Here is an 18,975-nt window from a genome sequence, read left to right on the forward strand (position 1 = left end):
GATAATAACAGTAATGTTTTCTCAGCGGGGATGAATAAACTTAACAAGTGCTTTTATCGGACAACAAATACTCTGTTTACGGAACTAAACAAATGTGGCAGACTTCGATGGACTGCAGGTTTTAAAGGGTTTGTAGTCAGGACTTTCCAACGCCAACAAATATTTCTAAATAATAAAATTAACTTTTACAACATTACCCCAACTTTTAAGGAACAAACATATTTTTTTCATAAACCACAGTACTTATTTCGATCAATATTTATTAACTGGAAACGAGTTTGTCAAGGAAGTTTAACAAAAATTGTTTGAAAAGTTATTTAGGAGCGCCAACTGTGCCTTTGAGGACTGCAGGCATCACCATCTGTGACATGCGGTTAAAGGCGGACGCAGCATATGGGCCATGGGATAAAGGGGCCTTGTCCACTATCCAATCGGGTTCTTGGGCACGGACATTTTGCCCGTCTAGGTGTGCGAATATGATTTCTGGTTCTGTTCTGGGCAGCGGTGTGCATTTCGTTATTCTTGTTCTTTTGCGGTTGTCAGGTGGCACATGTGAATAAATCATCCGCGATAAGCGCGAAGTGAGTGCTCATGTTTATGGCCTTAATGGCTTTGGTCACACCAAATAAAATTTGCATTTCAGTGGCAAAACGAAGTAAAATCCGGCTCAGATAAGTTCGAAATAGAAGAGTAAGGGGGATAGATGCCATTGAGCGATAGCACTGATAGCTCTTAATTACCGCCTAATTAATTAAGAGATGAGCGATGTGCCCCGAATTTCCAGTTGGCAGTGCGCTGGAAAGAGTCGGCGCTACTAGGCTGTGAGTGTGAATATGTGTGTGCGAACACGCCCTCTCAACGGCTTGAGCGCAATTACGGAGTGCGAATGAGATAGCGACAGCACTTCCAAGACTTACTTGGTTGGTCGCTCCCTTCCAGTCGCACGTATGGCGACGCCGGAATGAATGGCAATGAAACAACGTTCGCTCTGTCTCACTCCCACGCGACCGCGTCGCTTGGCGATCGATCGTTGCCAGGACGACTGGAAGCGGCCCAAACACGCCGCCTGCGTGTTCCATTGCCAGTGCGTTCCGCCAGGACTGGTTTTTCCATTCGTTTCGTGGCGCCAGCTCAGTTCTTGTTGGAATCTCAAAGCGTTTACGTGGCCGCAGCGCAGCAGAGTCACGTTTGAAAGAGAGCGAGTGAGAGATAGCGACTTAGAGCTCCCCCGTCTCCCCGCTGAGTGCGAGTGAGAGAGCGCGCTCCATCGCCTTTGTGCCTCGTTTCAAATGCCTGCGTTCCGTCTGTCCCAGTCCGTTTTTTTGGCACTGTTGTTCATTCGCTCATTCACTCGTTTCTGGCGCTCGCGTGCAGTCGCTGCTCCCTCCTAACGGTTGTTCCGCCGTCGCCAGAATCCCGCTAAAAGGTGCGTGCGTGTGTGTGTGTGTGTGCGTGAGTGCCTGCCGAAAAAGGCGATACAACAACAATAGAGGCGAAAACAGAAACAAAAGCGAAACGCAGCACGCGATACCCTGTAACTGGGTGTTCTCCAAGGGCTACGAGGAGTCACGTGTGCGAATGGCAGACCGCCGGCGGTCATTCACTTCTCTCCTCTTTACTATTCCAACACACCCACGCGGGCGTGTGTATGTGCGTGCCTGAAAAATGTCACTTTGACAACTCGTCTCTGGTTGCTCTGCCGGCTACGCTGCCGGCGGATCTGCCGACGTCGACGTCGATCGTGCCGCAAAATGATTTGCGTGCCGTTCTTGCGTTAGCGCTTTTGGTTCCGTGCCGATTTTGATTTCCTCTGTTGCATGCGTCGTCATCGCAAACATCGCCCATTGATAAACCAGAGCCCACGAGCAACAACACCAGCCACACAAACGGCAAAAGTGCAAGTGAAAAAGCAAAAGTGTTGCCACGAAAGAACCAAAACAATAACCTGCAAGTCGCAGCCACTCGAATCAAAACAAAGAACCACAAACAACAACTCGTTTTTAAAAGCAATTGAAAAAGATTGAGGGATTTTCAAAGTCTTCTGACTAGAAGAAAATATTTTTCTAACAACATACATTTGAACTTCTGGCACCATAAACACAAGTGCCTTTCAACTTAATTAACATTATTGGTTGACTCTGATATTTAAGAATTTGCTTGCATCATTTTTTATTGGAAAGGAAAACTGGATAATGAAAGCAATTAAATATTTTTGAGCTATAATATTTAAGTCTCTATCGGCACTTGATACAATTACGGATATTCAATATTTATTACGCGTCATCAATTTTACTTCTAAAAGTGTCTCATACTAAGTGTTTTATAATTATTCCTGTTACTCGTAGAGTAAAAGGGTATAGTAGATTCATTGAAAAGTGGGTAACATGTAGAAGGAATCGTTTCCGGCCATATAAAGTATATATATTTTTGATCAGCATCATTACCCGAGTCGATCTACGAGTTTTGTATACGCGTTACTGTGACAATCTTTTCTATATTGCTAAGCATTTATCATTAGAGCTTTTTGATATACTTTTAAAATACTATTTTTTCGATATTAATCAAAATTATAATTTAAAACGTAATAACGGCTCCATGACATTGACAAATTAAGCTAATGGGATTTATTTTAAAGAAACGGAAATCTTTTCTCCGTCGGAGGCCACTTACTAAATAAATCAAATAGGTTCAAGCAAACCAAAGTTATAGCTTAAAGAAGTCATACAACCCACAATCGAATAAAAACAAGAAAATTCCCAGCCTTTCTCAATTGCTGAATCACAGTTTCGCATTAAATCCCTCATTTAGCTCCAACCAACTGAAACTACAGTGCAATATACATACAAATAAAAAAGGAGCGCGGGAAATGAAAAAGCAAACAAAATGTAAGCGTGATGATAATTAAAAATAAATACAAAGAAGAAAAAACGAAATTTACGCGTGGCTACAACTCCGAAACCGAAAACCCGCAGCAGGATCTCAGCGGATCTGATCGCACTCAGCTCCTGGCTGTGTCTGTGTGCGAGTGAGTCCGTGTGTGTGAGAGTGTGTACCCAGAGCAAGCCAAATCAATAAATAAAAACCAATTACAAAAGGAAAAAAGCGAAATAAGAAAGCCACGGCGAGGAAACAACCTGTACGACAGACAAGCGCAGAAGGCAGCAGAAACGACGAAAAACTGATACGAAAAATAATAAGAGTTAAAATCATTCACGACGGCGACCATAACGAACTCCGCCCTAGCAATGAGCCAGCTGGGCACCGTCTACGCCACCAAGCGAAGGCGACGCAACGGCAAGAGGTGAGTCCATGCCCCATGCCCCATGCCCCCACGGCCCAGTCCAATCCCAGAGCCAGAACCAATACCGATCCGAATCCGAATCCCAAGATACAGATACGGGGATACAGATGCAGATATAAATGCACAGCGGGAGGCGGAATGTTTGTGGAGCGGGTTGTTGGGTGCTCTGTTATTACTGAAAGATTTCAATCAATGCGATTGGCTGCACTTGCCACTTACCAGCTTGCCACCTTGTGGCGCCACCCGCTGACGATCCATCAATCTCGGTAGCTACTGGTCTTGCATCCCCCACATTCGATTATTAATGATCCGCTGGCCACTTTGTTGACAAATCACCATCACCATCGCCATTGACTTTTGACTTGTCCCTCGGATGAAGTGAAGGGCGGCGAATCCCCCTTTGCCGCCCGATAGCCTCAAATTGATTTGCATTATGCATGTCGGGGCAGGTTACCGTGAAATTACAGTAGCCAAACAGTTGATGGAGATGATGATGATGATGATGATGAACGGTCATGCTGATGATGATGATGTCGGCGGCCCCTCCGGCTGTTCGCTGGGGGAGATCGGAATCTGCCTGTCCCAAGGTGCACATAATTTCTGATAATTTTGTGTACTTAGCCGCTGCAGCCGCACAAAGCATAATGTTTTCAATATAAATATATGAGAACTCACGCATTATCATGAGCAGCGCTGCTAAATATGCAGAAGGCGAGGAGCGGCAACTGCAGCCCGGCCACGCCCACCGACCAAGTGCAGACCACCGTTCGCTGATGTTGCGACCCCCATAATCAAGAGCCACTGATCAGCTTCAGCGCCTTGGTCTTGAACGGGTGAAGAACGGGGAGCTCAGGCTGGCATCGATTATCTTCGGAACAGCGCAGAACCAGGATCTATTTAGGATAAGCACGCAGTTAATAGATGGATTGGTCATCCAACTCCTCTAATCTGGCGTTTAATGTCCGTCTACTTAGCTTTAGTGGGATTAGTAAGCCATTTACAGTATAGTTCGATTTCAAAAATTGCGTTTCCGGAATGAAAGGTTATAGGAAATGGTTTAATGGTTTCCATGGTTTTTCCATAACTTGTATGAAACGAAAATGGTTAGAGTGTTTAGAAGATAGATAGAGGAAAATAAGGAAAATAACTCAATTCTATGCGTTCAGGTTTTATGGATTAAAATAACTTGTTGGTATGATATTATTAGCTTTGTATTTCTGTTAAAAATGTACCAACTTAAACAAAAACGTTTGTTCAAGACGTTGTGTATTTCACAGTAAGTTGCCTGTGTGCAATTTAATTCCCTTCCCCCTAAGTTTCGTTCTTATTAAAGTTCCTGGCTACGCCGTAAAACTCCAACTTAATACGTTTCACCATCGACAGGCAGTCGCGTAATTCGCTGTTCTTGCTAGTCTGATAAAGAACAAAAAACGAAAAAAAAAACAATTACGCTTTACTGCAGTTGGCAAAAGAAAAAGCAGCAGGGCCTTCGAGGTGCCACCCCGTGGACCTGGCTGTGGGCCTGGCTCAAAGCTGACACCGACTCTGACTCGCTCGACTGACGCAAAATTGTCACCTTGCCTCTCCCTGCTGCAATGCACACCTGCAATTATTCGAGTGGCAGGTCGAGAGCCTCACTCTTTAGGGTTTTGCGCCGAGCGCTGCATTTGCCCCTCGATCATAGTTTTTATTTTTTAATGCTTTTAATGAACTGATCAAAATGTGCTCAGCCTTAGCCTCAAGCTGCTCCGTTTTTACTGCAATTTAATTGAGCTCCCAAGGACTGGGAACAGCTGCCCTTCGATATGCACTCCTCACCCCTAGAAACTAATATTACGCATACGACGCATGGGCATTTGTGCCCAACATTTGGCTAGGCTTGCACTTTGCGTGCAGCTATTTTATTAGGAGCTTATCTATTCAATTGAATTTCAGCACTTAAAAGTTTGTGTCTTGGAGGAGGATGTGCCAAAATAGACATATTTGTATGTAATGTTGTTTATTTTACGAGTGCGACCTTTGAAAAAGCAATATTTTCAATATGTATTTATTGCAATACAGTTCGACTTCGCATTTAACAGCGCTTTTCGCCTTTCATATTTATAGCTACTTTTTCATCGACCTTAATATTTGTTCTGCAATTCATTATCTGGATGATCTGGATGATTATCTAGGAATTCGCGGTATTTTACTTTCCTTCCGTTCCTCCTTTACTCCAAATGAAACGACTTCAGTGCACAGTTTAATTGGAAGCCATTGCATCCGTTTCTGAGAGTTGTTGCCCATTACCACAAGTATTTAAAGTTGTGAGCTGCCCCTAACCCCTAAAACGGAGCCCCATCCCAGCCCCTGGAATCGCCTTGCCCCTCGCTGTTGGGGGTTCCACTTGTTGGTTGTTATGGATATATCAGTCCTGCTTTTGCTTTATTGATTATCAGCTAGTTGTTTATGCTCTCTATGTGCGCTGATTGTTGTTCTAGCTGCAGCTATGTACAAGGGTGTGTGAGGGTATCCTCGTTATTGATTGCTGCAGCTGGCATATCCTTTGAAATGCTCCTTTAAGTTGCAGTTGTGGTGCGATGGTAATTAGCCAAGTTGCAGTTGCGATTGTCGGTGTTGCAGTGGTTTAAAGTTCAAGCAGTCGCTTTTCATGCAGTTTGATTGAATTGCAAAACTGGTTGGTTTAGAGTGAGTGTAGAAAGGGGTCAAGCTCAAAGGATGTCCAGGGTATATGATGTTTCTATTCCATGCAGAAATATTTCAACATTTTTATAGATGTCCATAAATATATATTTAGTAGTATTCAGCACAATGTCGGATTTCCCATTTACTGTGCCTTTTTTTTAATAGGTATCCATTCGCTTTACCTCCGACCGAAGTTAATTATTTTTGTTGTGTAACTGAACCTTCAGCCCAGCCACACCGAGTTTCCCACTCCGTTTGCGGGAAATTGAATTTGTGAAAATTTTGATGAATTACACTTCGCAGTATATGGAATTTTACATTCCCACATGCCAGGAGATCGTTGAGTGGAAAACCGCAGCCCCCTGCGACATATGTTTGGCCGCTTCAGTCGGAGCACGGCTTTTGAGGGTCTCTATCCGACGACCATATGGCCAGGATCTCTTTCTCGTAGGGCGCATACATTTGGAAGTCGCAGCTCAATTTAATGTTGGTCAAACGGGCTGACCAGCCGGCGGGCGATGAATGGGTGGGTGGGGGAGACACCACATGGCTTACGGTGGTGGGTTGCTCATTAGTTGCGCCTGCGCCCTCCTCACAAAACCCGGTTCACATGGGGTTAAAAGTATCTCGGCTTGAAAGACCGGCCGACTGGCGCGTTATTCTATTTGGTTAATTACAATGGAATGGGGGTGTCGGAGATCGGCAGATATATGTATGTACGTGTATGTGGGTTGAATGACATATGCCGGGGGATATCCTTAAAAAATACTTTTAAAGTTTATTGTCTGAATCTAAAACAACTCACCGATTCAGGTAAAACAAAAACCTTGCCTTTTTATGGACGATTTTCTATTGGGGACGCCGTGGCTAAAATGGCTTTAAATGCTTTTGCTGCCGTCTTTGGTTAACCGTTTTCCACTGCCAGTTCGCTTCAGTTGCTTGCCGGCGATTATCCGTCTGCCAGTGTGTGTATATAAGTATCTAAGTATATGGGTATCCAAGTATCCGAGTATCAAAGTATCCATATCTGTAGTATTTGTAGCTCTCCTACTCGCCGGGTGCCTAGTGTCCGTGTGTTAGTAATTAACACCATTGCGTAATGCAGCGTATCGAAGCCTAAATAGTGCTGCTCCATATGCCAAACTGGGCGGCAGTGGGCCAGAGATTTGGCCAGGAGAAAGGGGTACGCCGATATCAGCCATTAGGCGAGTACGAGTGTCTCTTTCTGGCTCAATATCCCCTGTCTGTTGTCTCATTTGGGGCAGCCACTTTGTTGCCACTTATTGGGCTGAGTATCAGTCATGTTAGAAGGTGTTGAAGCGCTTACGGCCTTACAAGCGATTTAGTTGGTCTAAAACCATCGATTTGTCGGACTTTCTGTCTGGCCAGCGGATCAGGATCGCCGTGTAGGGATCGCCTTAGTGTCAGTGAACTGAGGAACTGTTTGGAAGCGACGTGTTAGTCCACCATACCATTCACTAATCCATAATACCCGGCTGACCACCTGCATTTGGCCAACCCCGAGCCTAGCCCAGGTTAGTCAGCGAAAGCAAAACAAAAGAATTTTGTATTAACCCAAAGCGTTCCATTAAAATCCACCACCGAAGTGCGGCCGGCAGTAAAAGTTCCAACAGCAGCAGCAGCAGCAGCAGGAGGAATAGGACTAGCACCAGGACCACAACCAGGACGCACTGTTGCCTTCTGCATATTTTTGTAGGTTTTGTGTTTTTCAGCTTTTTCGAGTGTGCGCTGAAGTGGAGCGCCCAAGGGGCTGGCCAGGAGCAGCGGGGCTGGGCGGGGTGTCCTTTTGGCCTGCAGTCGGCGAGGAGGTGGTATCTGGCCCGGGCAGGTGATACTTTCAGTTACCTTTTCCCTTCCCAGGACCCTGGCCCAAAAGGGATCGTTTAACTCTGGCAGTGAGCTTACAAAAGGCTCTTTATTGTAGAGAATGGGGGCTGAACGGAATTTCACGAAAATGTTGTCTTTATTCAGCTGCTTGAACAAATCAAATAATCATTGGTGAAACCAAACCGTTAATTTGTTGTTATTACTTTGGATTCGTGGATAAAATGTATTGTGTACATTAAATTTACATTTGGTGTCTTTGTTTTGCAAACAGTTAAGAGTTGTTCTAGTAGCGTGTTATTGTATAACTTTTTACCTCTTATTTTATGTAATAAAATATTTAATTATTTATCATTTTAAGAGATATATGTCGTGATAAGAAAGAATGAGAATAAAATGTGTTGCTGTTTTTAGGTAACATTACGAATTCTCCTATTGCTAATTAAGCAGTTCGACATGTGCTATTTGATTACATTTTATTTATTGGGCGAATGCCTGGAAAAACCGAAATCAGATACAAATTTTAATAATTATTCGGTGTCGCTGAGTGATAAATGCTTAAGGCCAAAATGCCAAATGCGCATCATTAGCGCACAGTAGCCCCTTTTCACCATTCCTGGCCCAATCCTGCGCCCCACTAAATCCAAAGGCCGCGCCCACCGCAGCAGGCAGGGCGGAGGGTGGGACCCGCCCCTTCGTCTTCGCCCTCTTCTTCTTATTCTTCTCCCGCTCCCTCTTCCTGTTCCTAATTCGCCCACAACCACTCCTCTTCCCTTCCACCATCCCTGGGCGCCTTCCTTTTTGGCGTTCGCAGCTGTCAAAAGGTTTTCAAAGTTGCCTTTGCCCGGCGCTTTGATGTCGCCCCCGAGTGATTGTGTGTGTGTGTATCTGTATATTGGCTACACAAGGGTATGTGTATGTGCTTGTGTGTGGTTCAGTAGTAGATACATTTTTTCCCAAAAGCCCACATGGCCTGGCTTTGGAGCTCCTTTTAGTGAGAGACCAAAAGAGATTCCGCTGCGCGAATCGCAAAAATGTTTAATCGATAAAATAAATGAGTTGCCTTTGCCACAGTTTAGCCCCTGTTGTTGTTCCTGTTGTTGTTATTGTTGTTCCTGTAGTTTCAGTTCCCCCGGCTGGCACAGTTGACGTTATTCTTGCGCGGAACTTTTGCCGCCCCATAGAACATCTACAACTAAAAGTATACTAAGGAACCGAGCTTGACACAGGGGTAATCATAAAAATAAAAGCGGCCGCACACTCACACTGTCCGCCGTTATAACCGTAGTTTTATGTACTTGCAGTGGCAAGAATGTATCTGCTAGATACAAATTGCTTTTGCCCCGGTAGATCATAAACTGGAAACCGAACAGCAGCGAAACTTTGGCGATGGGAAAACTGTCGCTTTGGCCCATAGATCAAACGCGATTGTCGGCCTCTCCAAAGCCATCGATAACATTTATCACTTCATTAAGCGAATGGAACGAACATTCCTCCGCCTCTGTTTGTACAATTAATATGCAAATGAGCCCCGAGGGCTTCGGGGAGGAGGAGATGTACTGCTTGTGGCATCTTAATGTGGCATCAACGCATTCGAAATATGCAAATAATGCGTTTAACAACTTAATTCGGTTCACAATCCATTCAAGAAGTGTTTCGCCCCTCTGACGATTAGCGCGGGCCGTGAACCTGAGCCTGCGACCGGAACGATTCTTCCCAGATTCTCAGTCGCAGCCTTCGTTCAGATACACTGGGAAGAAAGGACAGGCTACAGCATAGGTGTTCCAAAAGTAGTGGTTCATCGGAACCCATCATATCAAATATTATATTCGATATGTCTTTCTTTCAAATGCTTAATTTAGTTCAGAGTAAATAATTAAATTATAAGTAAACCATTGAACATTCGTGCAATCTGAATGAATCAATTTTGTGGCTAATGATAAGTTCGCATGAACGCATATTTCCCATTGATGAAATTATATTAACTGTAGGTTTATTCAAAATCAATATTATTTTATTTTACTGTGTAACGCTCTTCTGAATTGGTCTCCTCCAAATTCGATCCGATCCACTTTTTCTCCTCTTTTCGCCGCCTTGTTATCTTGACAGAGTTGCGCGATCGTTTTGTAGTCGCTTTTGGTTTCAGCTACTGCCTCTCGATTCACTTTTTTCGCAGTCGGGTTGACAAAATTAATGAGTTGGCCAAGCTGTGAAGCTCCCCTCGCTCCCTGACTACGTGTGCTCCTCGTTAATTTTAACAGCTTTGGGATGCTGAGCCTTGAAATTTATGCGTGAATTTGGCGCAGATCCATTAAGTGGTCCATAGATTAGGAGGCTCCCTTTGTGGCCAGATTCTGCTGGCTGTTGGGGCTAAGTGACTGGACCAAAGTTGCAGCACGGTAGCAGAGTAGCATGTTCTCCAGTTGACAGCTTCCCTAAATGGCGCTTAAATTCGAGCCCCGCTCTTATGGGCCCCTCTTTGTTTTGACATTTTTATATGCAGAAATGTAAATTCAATTAATTGTGACATTTTCAAGGAATACCACTGTGACAGGTCAGATATGTCTGGCATTTTTTAAGTCTGGATGTAGATTTAAGCGCTATCAACAAGTGGGTGGTGGTTCAAGTGTATGCAAAATCAATTTAGTTGCAGTAAAAGTAAGCTGTGATGACCCACAATACGCTGGTGTTGTTTAGAGTTTTTCGGTTTTGGACACGCTACTTGGCGTTTTTATAGGTGCCGAAAGGGTTGCCGCCAATTTTGTGGCAAGGGGGCACATCTATCAGGTGCAGTGGCGGCACGCAGCTCTCGACCAACACGCATAGGCCAAAGTCAAAAGAGCTACCAACTGATGAATGAATGAATGAGTGTCTGGTCTGGCCTGGTCTGGTCTGCGTGAGTATATGAGTGTGCCAGTTGCTAACGGTTTGCTGCGATTTTGGCGCCAAATTGAGCGTGTTATGATCAACAACAGCAGCGGTAGCAAAAGCCACCTGAACACGCTGCGTATGCGTAATGCTTTGCATGCAAGCCGGCCGAGGTAGCCAACCGAAGGCGTAGACAGCTGAGCTGGATGCCGTGAACTCACGTGCCCCCGAAGGATCGCGTGTCATTTGTTTATAAACATATCACAAAGGCCCGAGGAAGCGGCACTTTTGAAGCGGGGGTGCCGACTGAACTCTGCCGTATGCAAATCCAAGCCAGAGGTCGAGGGTCGCCGTGGGGATTAAGCAACAATCGACACTTGCAAATGGGAACATATTCAAAAGGAAAGTTAAATTTTGCAAATTAAAACTATTTGTCGCTTCCCACACCCAAAATAACTTCATATTACTTGTAAGTTGATAATCCGTTTTTGGACTTCCCCTTATACTTTTCCAATATCGAACGAATGCAAAGTGTAATGCATCTGTTACTCCACGACTTAAATATACTTTAATTAGGGTTACTAGGCCAAGGCAGCATATAGCCTCGAAATAAGAGATAATATAAGCATTGACTTAATTATTCAGATGACACGTTTTATTTTATATGATTCATGTCATGCTTATATCATCACTGATCTACAAAACACTTTAATTTTTGATTGAAAAATAGTTGCTATAAGCACCGCTGTCTTTTAATTAGTTTTTGCAACTAAGCCTAATAAATTTACTTTGAGCTTTCCAATATATCTACCGCGCTGGACAACAGTGGGTGTGGTGCGTCGGGATTTAGGGCTTATATCGTATCTGTGGATCTCTGGACTTTGCTTTGGCGTGCTGTGGGCGAGACGACAGCCTTGGACCTTGCAATTTGTGTCAACCCAATCGAGACACACATATACCACCCCGGTCCGCAATCCCTTGGCTCCTCCCTCCGATCCGGAAAAACGAAACCCCAATCCCAAAAGTCGTCCGCATTGTAATTTCTTTAAAAGCAATTCATTTCATAATGGGAAAAGGAAAGAAGAAATGTGAAGAAGAATGCCGAAGGGGTGGGATGGGTGGAAAGGCGGGGAAGCAACGCAAATGGCGAAAATAATACATGAGGAAAAATGTATAGAAAGGACGAGGACGACGATGTCGACAAAGCTGAAGGAGAATAAAAATGGCTTTTTGGGGCTGAAAGTTCGCAAGGAACGTGGAGCATACAGATACACACACACACTTCTGCAGATATCCTTTGTTGGCTAGGATTCCTCTCTAAACTCTCTCTGTGCTTCTCCTGCTTGACGTTTTTATGGCTCCCAGACAAAAGGTTGAGCCACCTTTTACCTCTCCTCCGCCGCCGCCGAAAGTTCTTTACTTTTTGGAAAGTTGTTTATGGAATTAATTTTATTTCCAGTACTTGCCGTCCTACCTCTGATCCTTTGCCGTTGCCGTTGCCGTTGCCTTTGCCGCTGCCCTTGCCATTTGGCTTCCTTTTCATTCCCTTGCCATATATAGATAATAAGAAAATTATACATTTTATGCCGCGCAAACTGAGAGCAAGAGGGCACAACAAAAAATAATACACCGCATTGCCCCCAATTTGGCAGGGGCACCAATTTGGCCTGGCTTGGAAATTATTTCTATGTCGATTCCCTTTGCTAATTCGCAGCCTTGACTGGCGTCCTCCAGTGCATTCCGATGCGTCTAACGGTTTCGTTCATCAATATAATCATGCCGCCGAAGTCCAGCTATAAGTTCGCTCGTTTATCCTTTTTTGCCCAGACACTGATCATTTTCAAATTTCTTCGTAATTGGCCATTTCATTCAATGCGTTCCTTCGATTTGTATTGATTTGATGAGAGGTCTTTTGGCTCAAAGAATACCACATTTAGCGGCGATTTGCGTAGCCACTGGAATCCTAGTGGGTCTCTGCAGGAATCCCTATCTGCGATCTCTTTATCCTTTGCTGCCGGGCGACAAGTTGGCATTCCTTCTCCTGCAGGACAACACCTTGGTGGCACGATAATAGGATTGGGATTGGGACTGTTCCGATATCAGCGGTGGGGATTATCCGGCCAGCGACAATTTGAGGCAACATGTCGTCGTCCAGTTTTGTGACACCAAACGGACATGCCACTGACAATTACCCGGGAACCTGCTGCTGCTGCAGCAAAAAAAGTACAGGACGAGGTCCGCCAGCCAATTAACTTAACGCGACAATATCCTGCAACAGTCCTCGTCCTTTTTTTTCGCCTCCAGTGCGCATATGTGTGTGTGTGTGCAGTCGAGCAAAAAGTTTTCGAAATAAAAACAGCGCACACACAAAAACTCAAACGGCAACAAAGCATCTAAAAAATTTCAAGCAGTGACAAAAAGCCACGCGGAGGGAAAAGGGTTGGAACGGCCATGAAGGGGGTCGTCTCATAAATTACAACAATAATTATATTTAATTACCGCAATTAGCCATGTAATAATTTCAATGAAAATGATGAGACAAAAAATGATTAAAAAAAGAACACAGCCCAACAACACACAGTGGAGCCAGATGCAGGTAACTCCGAGAACTCCGAGTGCTTATAAAGACAATCCGGCATAACTGTCCCACTTATCCGCTTACGGGCAGAGATAATGATGAACTAGCGGCAAAGCTCTTCAATCCCAGTCCAGCCACGAGCTTATCCAGATTGCCACCACTCAAGCCCGATTCCTGATTGCCCACTTCCCATATTCCGTTCCCCGTGTCCCATCATAAACGGATTTTGCATTTATGAGTTCTGCGGCTCCGATCCCGCACAACCCCATTATAAAATATCATACTCGTACTGCATTTGGCTTTACAATGCTACATTTGACTCGACTTCGGTTGGGTCCTCAACATTTTATGACATTTAATTGGAGTGGTTTTAGATTGCGGTCCGACTTCTGATTTGTTTGTGCCTGTATCTGCGCATATTCCCGTTTATGATTCGATTCATGGAAACTGTTAGAGGTGGAGCCAGGTAATAGGCCCGATTAACTTTCTTGACTCGCAATCGGAGCATGACACTTAAAATGTGGAAATTTAATAGGTTAATTCATAGGAAGAAGTCGATCGATTGGTTCAATTATGTATGATATTCGTATTAAATTAGAAAACAAGGGCTTTTCGCTCGGCAGTAAGTGATTTTCGAAAATTGTACATAAAGTTATCTCAGAAATCCTTGAGCTAAAAGTACTCAGTAATAGATTTCACTAGAGTAAAATGAATTATGTATGTACTATGCTTACTTCTATTTATTTTGTTGAACGTGCATTCATTTATGATTAAATTTATAGATAATAGTAGAGTCAATAGCACGATTTCTCGCATTAACCGAAAATGCGATTTAAAAGTGAAATGCGCTGGTCATTAAAGGTATCCTTATCACGCATTGCAGACGCAAGGGGGATCGATTGTGCAACTCACCCACTCCTTGTGGATCGGCTAATCAGAGAACCAAGTGGGCATAGCTAATCGAACCCACCCACCCCTGATTGAGTGTCCGTTTTATGGCTGTAATCCTCGAGGGCCGTGGGCCATCTGGGGGAGGATATCGAGGTCCATTGTGCGACTGTTATTATGTAGTTTCGGGTAACTGATAAGTGCAATTAATAATTTTGACCTTTCCAAGTTCACGCCACCGTCGTCGCCAGCTGACGCGTCCGAGGCCTCATACGCTCTACTTTTGGTTCTATTTAGGGAGCCACTTTCCATTTATGCATGAAAATTGTTTTGAATTTCCCTTTCACTCACTTCCTCAATTTTCATTTCACCCCCAGCCTGAAGCCGCCGCCCAAGGATGGCGTCACAAAGAGCAATCCATCAAAGCGGCATCGGGAGCGCCTCAACGCCGAGCTGGATCTCCTGGCCTCGCTGCTGCCCTTCGAGCAGAACATCTTGAGCAAACTGGATCGACTGAGCATTCTAAGGCTGTCTGTTAGTTATTTAAGAACCAAAAGTTATTTTCAAGGTGAGTGCTAGCCACTGTATACATAGAGTACGAGTGTATGGGGAAAACGCCCTCTCAACATACGGCGCGTAACAATTTCGGCCTATTAAATCGATTATGCCCGCTCCGAGGAACTCCCCGTTCTGGGTTCGGTTGGTCAGACTGCGGCCCAGACCCCAAACAACATGACTCATAAATGATTCAAAACTAATTTCAACGCCGCGCCAGGAGGTCCTCTCCTCCCGAAAGGCGAAGAGGACCAACCGACCAACCAACCAAGCGACCAGCGACCAAGCGGCCGACAGACAGACAAACACACGCACGTGCTGTTGACGGATTAAAGAACAGGAAGGAAGCCGCCAGCAGCGTGGGGCGGTCTAGAACAAAGCGACTAGGGGCTAAAAGCACGCGGAAAATTGGGAAAACTTTGGATCTTAAACGCATACTACAAAGGTGTGCCACATATACAATTTAATACATATTCCAATGATTGGTTCTAAAAAACGAATCTTACATGGAACTTCCGACAGCAAAGTAGCATGAAAACCATATAAGTTTTCTGATGGTTTTTAGTTGTCGTCTAGTTTTAATAATGCCTCCAAGTTCCGGGATGATACTGTGCCAGCTCTTGAATAATTAGAAAGCATAACTCATTTTCCCCAGTGCATTTGATAATGTCCGCAGCTTTGTCAGTCGGGAGCAGAATTAGGAAAACCAGGAGCTGGAGGAACTAGCATATGTATCTACTTCTCTCAGGGGTGCTTTAGACTTACTTGACCTCGGGGTAGTTGACCAGTTGGGAGGAGAGGGACTTCGAGGAGGGGTCAACATATTTGTATAATTTAAATTAATTAAAACAAATGCAATAAACTCTCGGGCCTTGATGGCTTGATTAACGATTCGCCCGTCCGAGTTCGTTGGCATTTCGCGTTTCTTTTAATGACCAACACAAAAAATGAAAATAAAGAAAATATTTAATTGCTTCATTCGCTTTCATTTGCGATAAATGTGGCGGGGAGATGGACATACTCGTATGTGTGGCACGACAGCTTTCATTTGGTTTCAGTGCAGAAATAAAGCGCCTGTGAGGCCCAAACACAGATCCTGGCCCATCTAAGCTAAGCCCACGTGGCAAAATCGAAGAGTGACCGGGAAAGGTACCAGAACCTTAGTAAATATTTTGACAATTAGCGGTCAAGCGTAGTTCAGCGTTAATTGCACTGGCAAACTGTTGGCTTAGAGGACATGTACAGGAAGAAAAAAGGAGCAACCGTCGGCCACGTGCCGCATTGTGCATTGTGAAAAGTCAATATAAACATTAGTTTCCTTTGCCAGCGGTGGCATCCCCCGAAAGGACTCTCTCAGGGAACCTCGCAGGACACTCCAAGTTGTAGCTACAACGACAACGACACGACGACGGGTTAATGGACCAGAACCGTCGCGGCGTGTGCCCCGGTGAGTGGAGTGGACCTGCCCCCGACCCTTGTTTATTATCCTGCCCGGGGGTTGTCTCAAAACACGGCGCGAGGTCAACGCTTTTGTTTTCATTTCGGTTTGTTTGCTTGCCCAGATAGATGTTCTCGGATATTATCGGGATCATTTAATTTACAATTAGTGTTTGTTTGCCATCGAACCCTGGAACCTGGCAATGGGAATCGGTTTAGGTTTATGGGCATCCAGATGCGGCGTGTGCCGCTCATGGATTACCAGCGGAAGCACTCAAGACGATTAAAATTGATTAGATGGTAACTGGCTGGGGGGGAGGATGCTGTCTTGGCCATGTATTCGCCAGACAATGTACATGGGCATATGCACATATATATCTGCTTTGGGGATGTTGGATCCCATCTGCAGTTGCTTGACCCTGACTTGCGCAAAAAACATTTGCTACCCGAAACGGAAAACAATACGGAAAGCGGAAAGCGAGACAGCGCAACCAAACTGGAAATGTTCTCTATACGAGAGGAAAAGAATCGGAATTTCGTTTTTGCATTTGTTGTACTATTTTTCGGGGACCACGCCCCTTCAGCCCTTCAGCCCGACCGCCCCACTGCCGATGATTTAGTCTCATTCTTTCTGCCGTATTTTCGTGCTTTTCTGTGCGCGTTTTCCTCTATCTATGGGTTCGGTTTTGGCCGCAAACTAAATAATTAAAGCGCGCTGCTAATGGGCCATTGTCTTGGCCCGAATCCGATAGGGGGTGGGATGGAACTAGTAGGGGGTAACTGTCCATAATTGCCAGGGCCACCTTTCGGCTTCTGGCCATAATTGTTAAGACTCGCAATTTCTTCATTTTTAATGCCCGGAGCTCGGTGTTAAGACTCCTGTCTCTGGGTTCGACGTCTGCCTAATTGATGAGTTGCGTAATTAAGTGGCAAGGGGAGATGTTGAAACAATTGCTGAAGAAACATTAGTTGTTATGACCCTTTTGATATTGATAGTTTCTGTTTTAACGATTATTATTCATTCTATTCTATTTTCTGCGCGTAGCACGCTAAGCTTTAAGCCCAGTTTTCCCCTGTTAAAAGCGAACCCCCACCTGGCGAACTAATGCCATTAAAATGGTAGTAAAAAGCGGCCCATAAGTAAATTGAGTTCCCATGAATCGCCGCCAAGTGCTCTGCTATCCCATTTGAGCAGCTACTTCAAAGATTTGGTAACTTGAGATGGGAACGCATTTACATTTGCATTGGCGTTTCGCCAAGCCACGAGTTCCCACACACGATTAAAAAAACACTGCGAAAAAAAATAGTTTTGATTTAAATATCCGTAAAAATACCGTTCCTACTCTACATCAAAAAATGGCTTCTGATTTCAGCCAATCGTCTGAATCGTGTTGCAGGTGTTTTTGGGAAGTTTGGACTGATAAATGTACATTTTCACCATATTATATCAGCTGGAAGTATCTGTATCCCACATTTCTTCGCATAGATTTGCAGGCAAATCATGTCGCCATTAGTTATGACTTGGCCTTCGGCGCTCTTTTAACTGGTTCTCTGGGGTTCGTGGGAAGCGGCAGTGCTATGGAAACCTGCTGGGTATACTCGTATTGTGAATGAATCTGCATCGCAGGCATTGCACCTGCAACATGGGACAATTAAGCTGGGAGGCATACGAGTCACCCACCGATTATTGGCCACGACAAGGTCACTTGGTCAGCCCGTCTGGGTCTTTTCGCCCCATTTCTCCGGCAGCAAGGCATTTATGTTATTATCAAAATTGCCTACAGGCAGCTGCTCCCAATTGGCTTAAAAAGTCAGCATGGTGCACGAGAGGATGAGAGGGGGATGAGGCCAAGGCTCAGTTCTTAACCTATAAACACAGTGAAGCCAGTTCCAGCGGCATTTGGCCAATTTTTCGTACATTGTAACATGACTTTCGTGCGTTGCTCCAGTTAAGGCCCACCCAGCCCCCTTAACCCTCTGCTGCCGGCTGGGCTCAAAACCAGACAATGAATGGGTCGCAGGCGGACATGCAATCAGTCAGGCGATGGCTATGGCGATGGTGATGGTGATGGCGATGGCGATGGCAATGGCGATGCACTTGCCTACCAGCTCCGTGTAGGTGTTGTTTCTGTTGGATTCGGCTTGGCTGGTGCGCTTGTTTTTGCTCTAAGGCGTCGCATTGTCACGCCGGCCAATGCTCAGCTGTTTCCATATACCCCACACAAGTGGAGCTCAAGCTATGGTGTATATAATATATATGCACTGCTCGGGGGACAACATTGCGTGACTTACGTAGGTCGACACCCCTCTAGTTGCTCCTTCTTGCCATCGGGTAAAGATACGAAGTCTAAAGGCCTAGTTCAATTTAAAGTCAAACAAACGATGTAGCTACTTTAAAGTGGTTATTTCTGTAATTGCGTACGCAAGTTCTTCAACACTGACCCTTCAACAGACGAAATTGATTTTTATGGGATATAAAGTCCTTGCATAAAGCTGGGTTTTACCAAGCCTACTAAAAGTTATTTTTGAAAGTTCCGAAAGCAAGAATACGAGAATATTCTTGAAACTGTTCATGAAATTGGATTTCCTAAGAAATTTCCATTGAGATATTTAAGATAGCCGTTTAGGCATCAAGCGAACTTATATATTATCAGTCACTTATGTTATGTTGATCTGGCTAGATTAACTCATCAACTACAATACGGATTACAAAATGTTTGGAAAAGCAGCTCATTTTAATTCCTATAATAGACCCTGGAAATAGAATGGGTCTATTACTTCCATCTATACAGCCTTATGGTAATCTATCCTGGCGAAG

General features: G+C 44.6%; 1 protein-coding gene across 3 annotated transcripts in view; it reads left to right on the plus strand.

Moving 5' to 3' along the window:
• Positions 1-1,131: 1,131 nt before the first annotated feature.
• The window catches only part of LOC6553595 (single-minded homolog 2), a 29,568-nt gene continuing 11,724 nt past the window's right edge, over positions 1,132-18,975 (plus strand). For 2 of the 3 annotated variants that reach the window (XM_001980143.3, XM_026983692.1), the window contains exons 1-3: positions 1,138-1,426; positions 2,809-3,301; positions 14,543-14,733. In XM_001980143.3, coding sequence (XP_001980179.2) covers positions 3,246-3,301; positions 14,543-14,733 — 247 coding nt within the window. In that variant the 5' untranslated portion in view covers positions 1,138-1,426; positions 2,809-3,245. Of the gene's footprint in view, positions 1,427-2,808; positions 3,302-14,542; positions 14,734-18,975 lie in introns of all 3 variants that reach the window. The other variant, XM_026983691.1, reaches the window with a different exon arrangement.

This window comes from Drosophila erecta, unplaced genomic scaffold (genome assembly GCF_003286155.1).
Source record: "Drosophila erecta strain 14021-0224.00,06,07 unplaced genomic scaffold, DereRS2 tig00000000-arrow-pilon, whole genome shotgun sequence".
Classification (NCBI taxonomy): Eukaryota; Metazoa; Arthropoda; class Insecta; order Diptera; family Drosophilidae; genus Drosophila; species Drosophila erecta.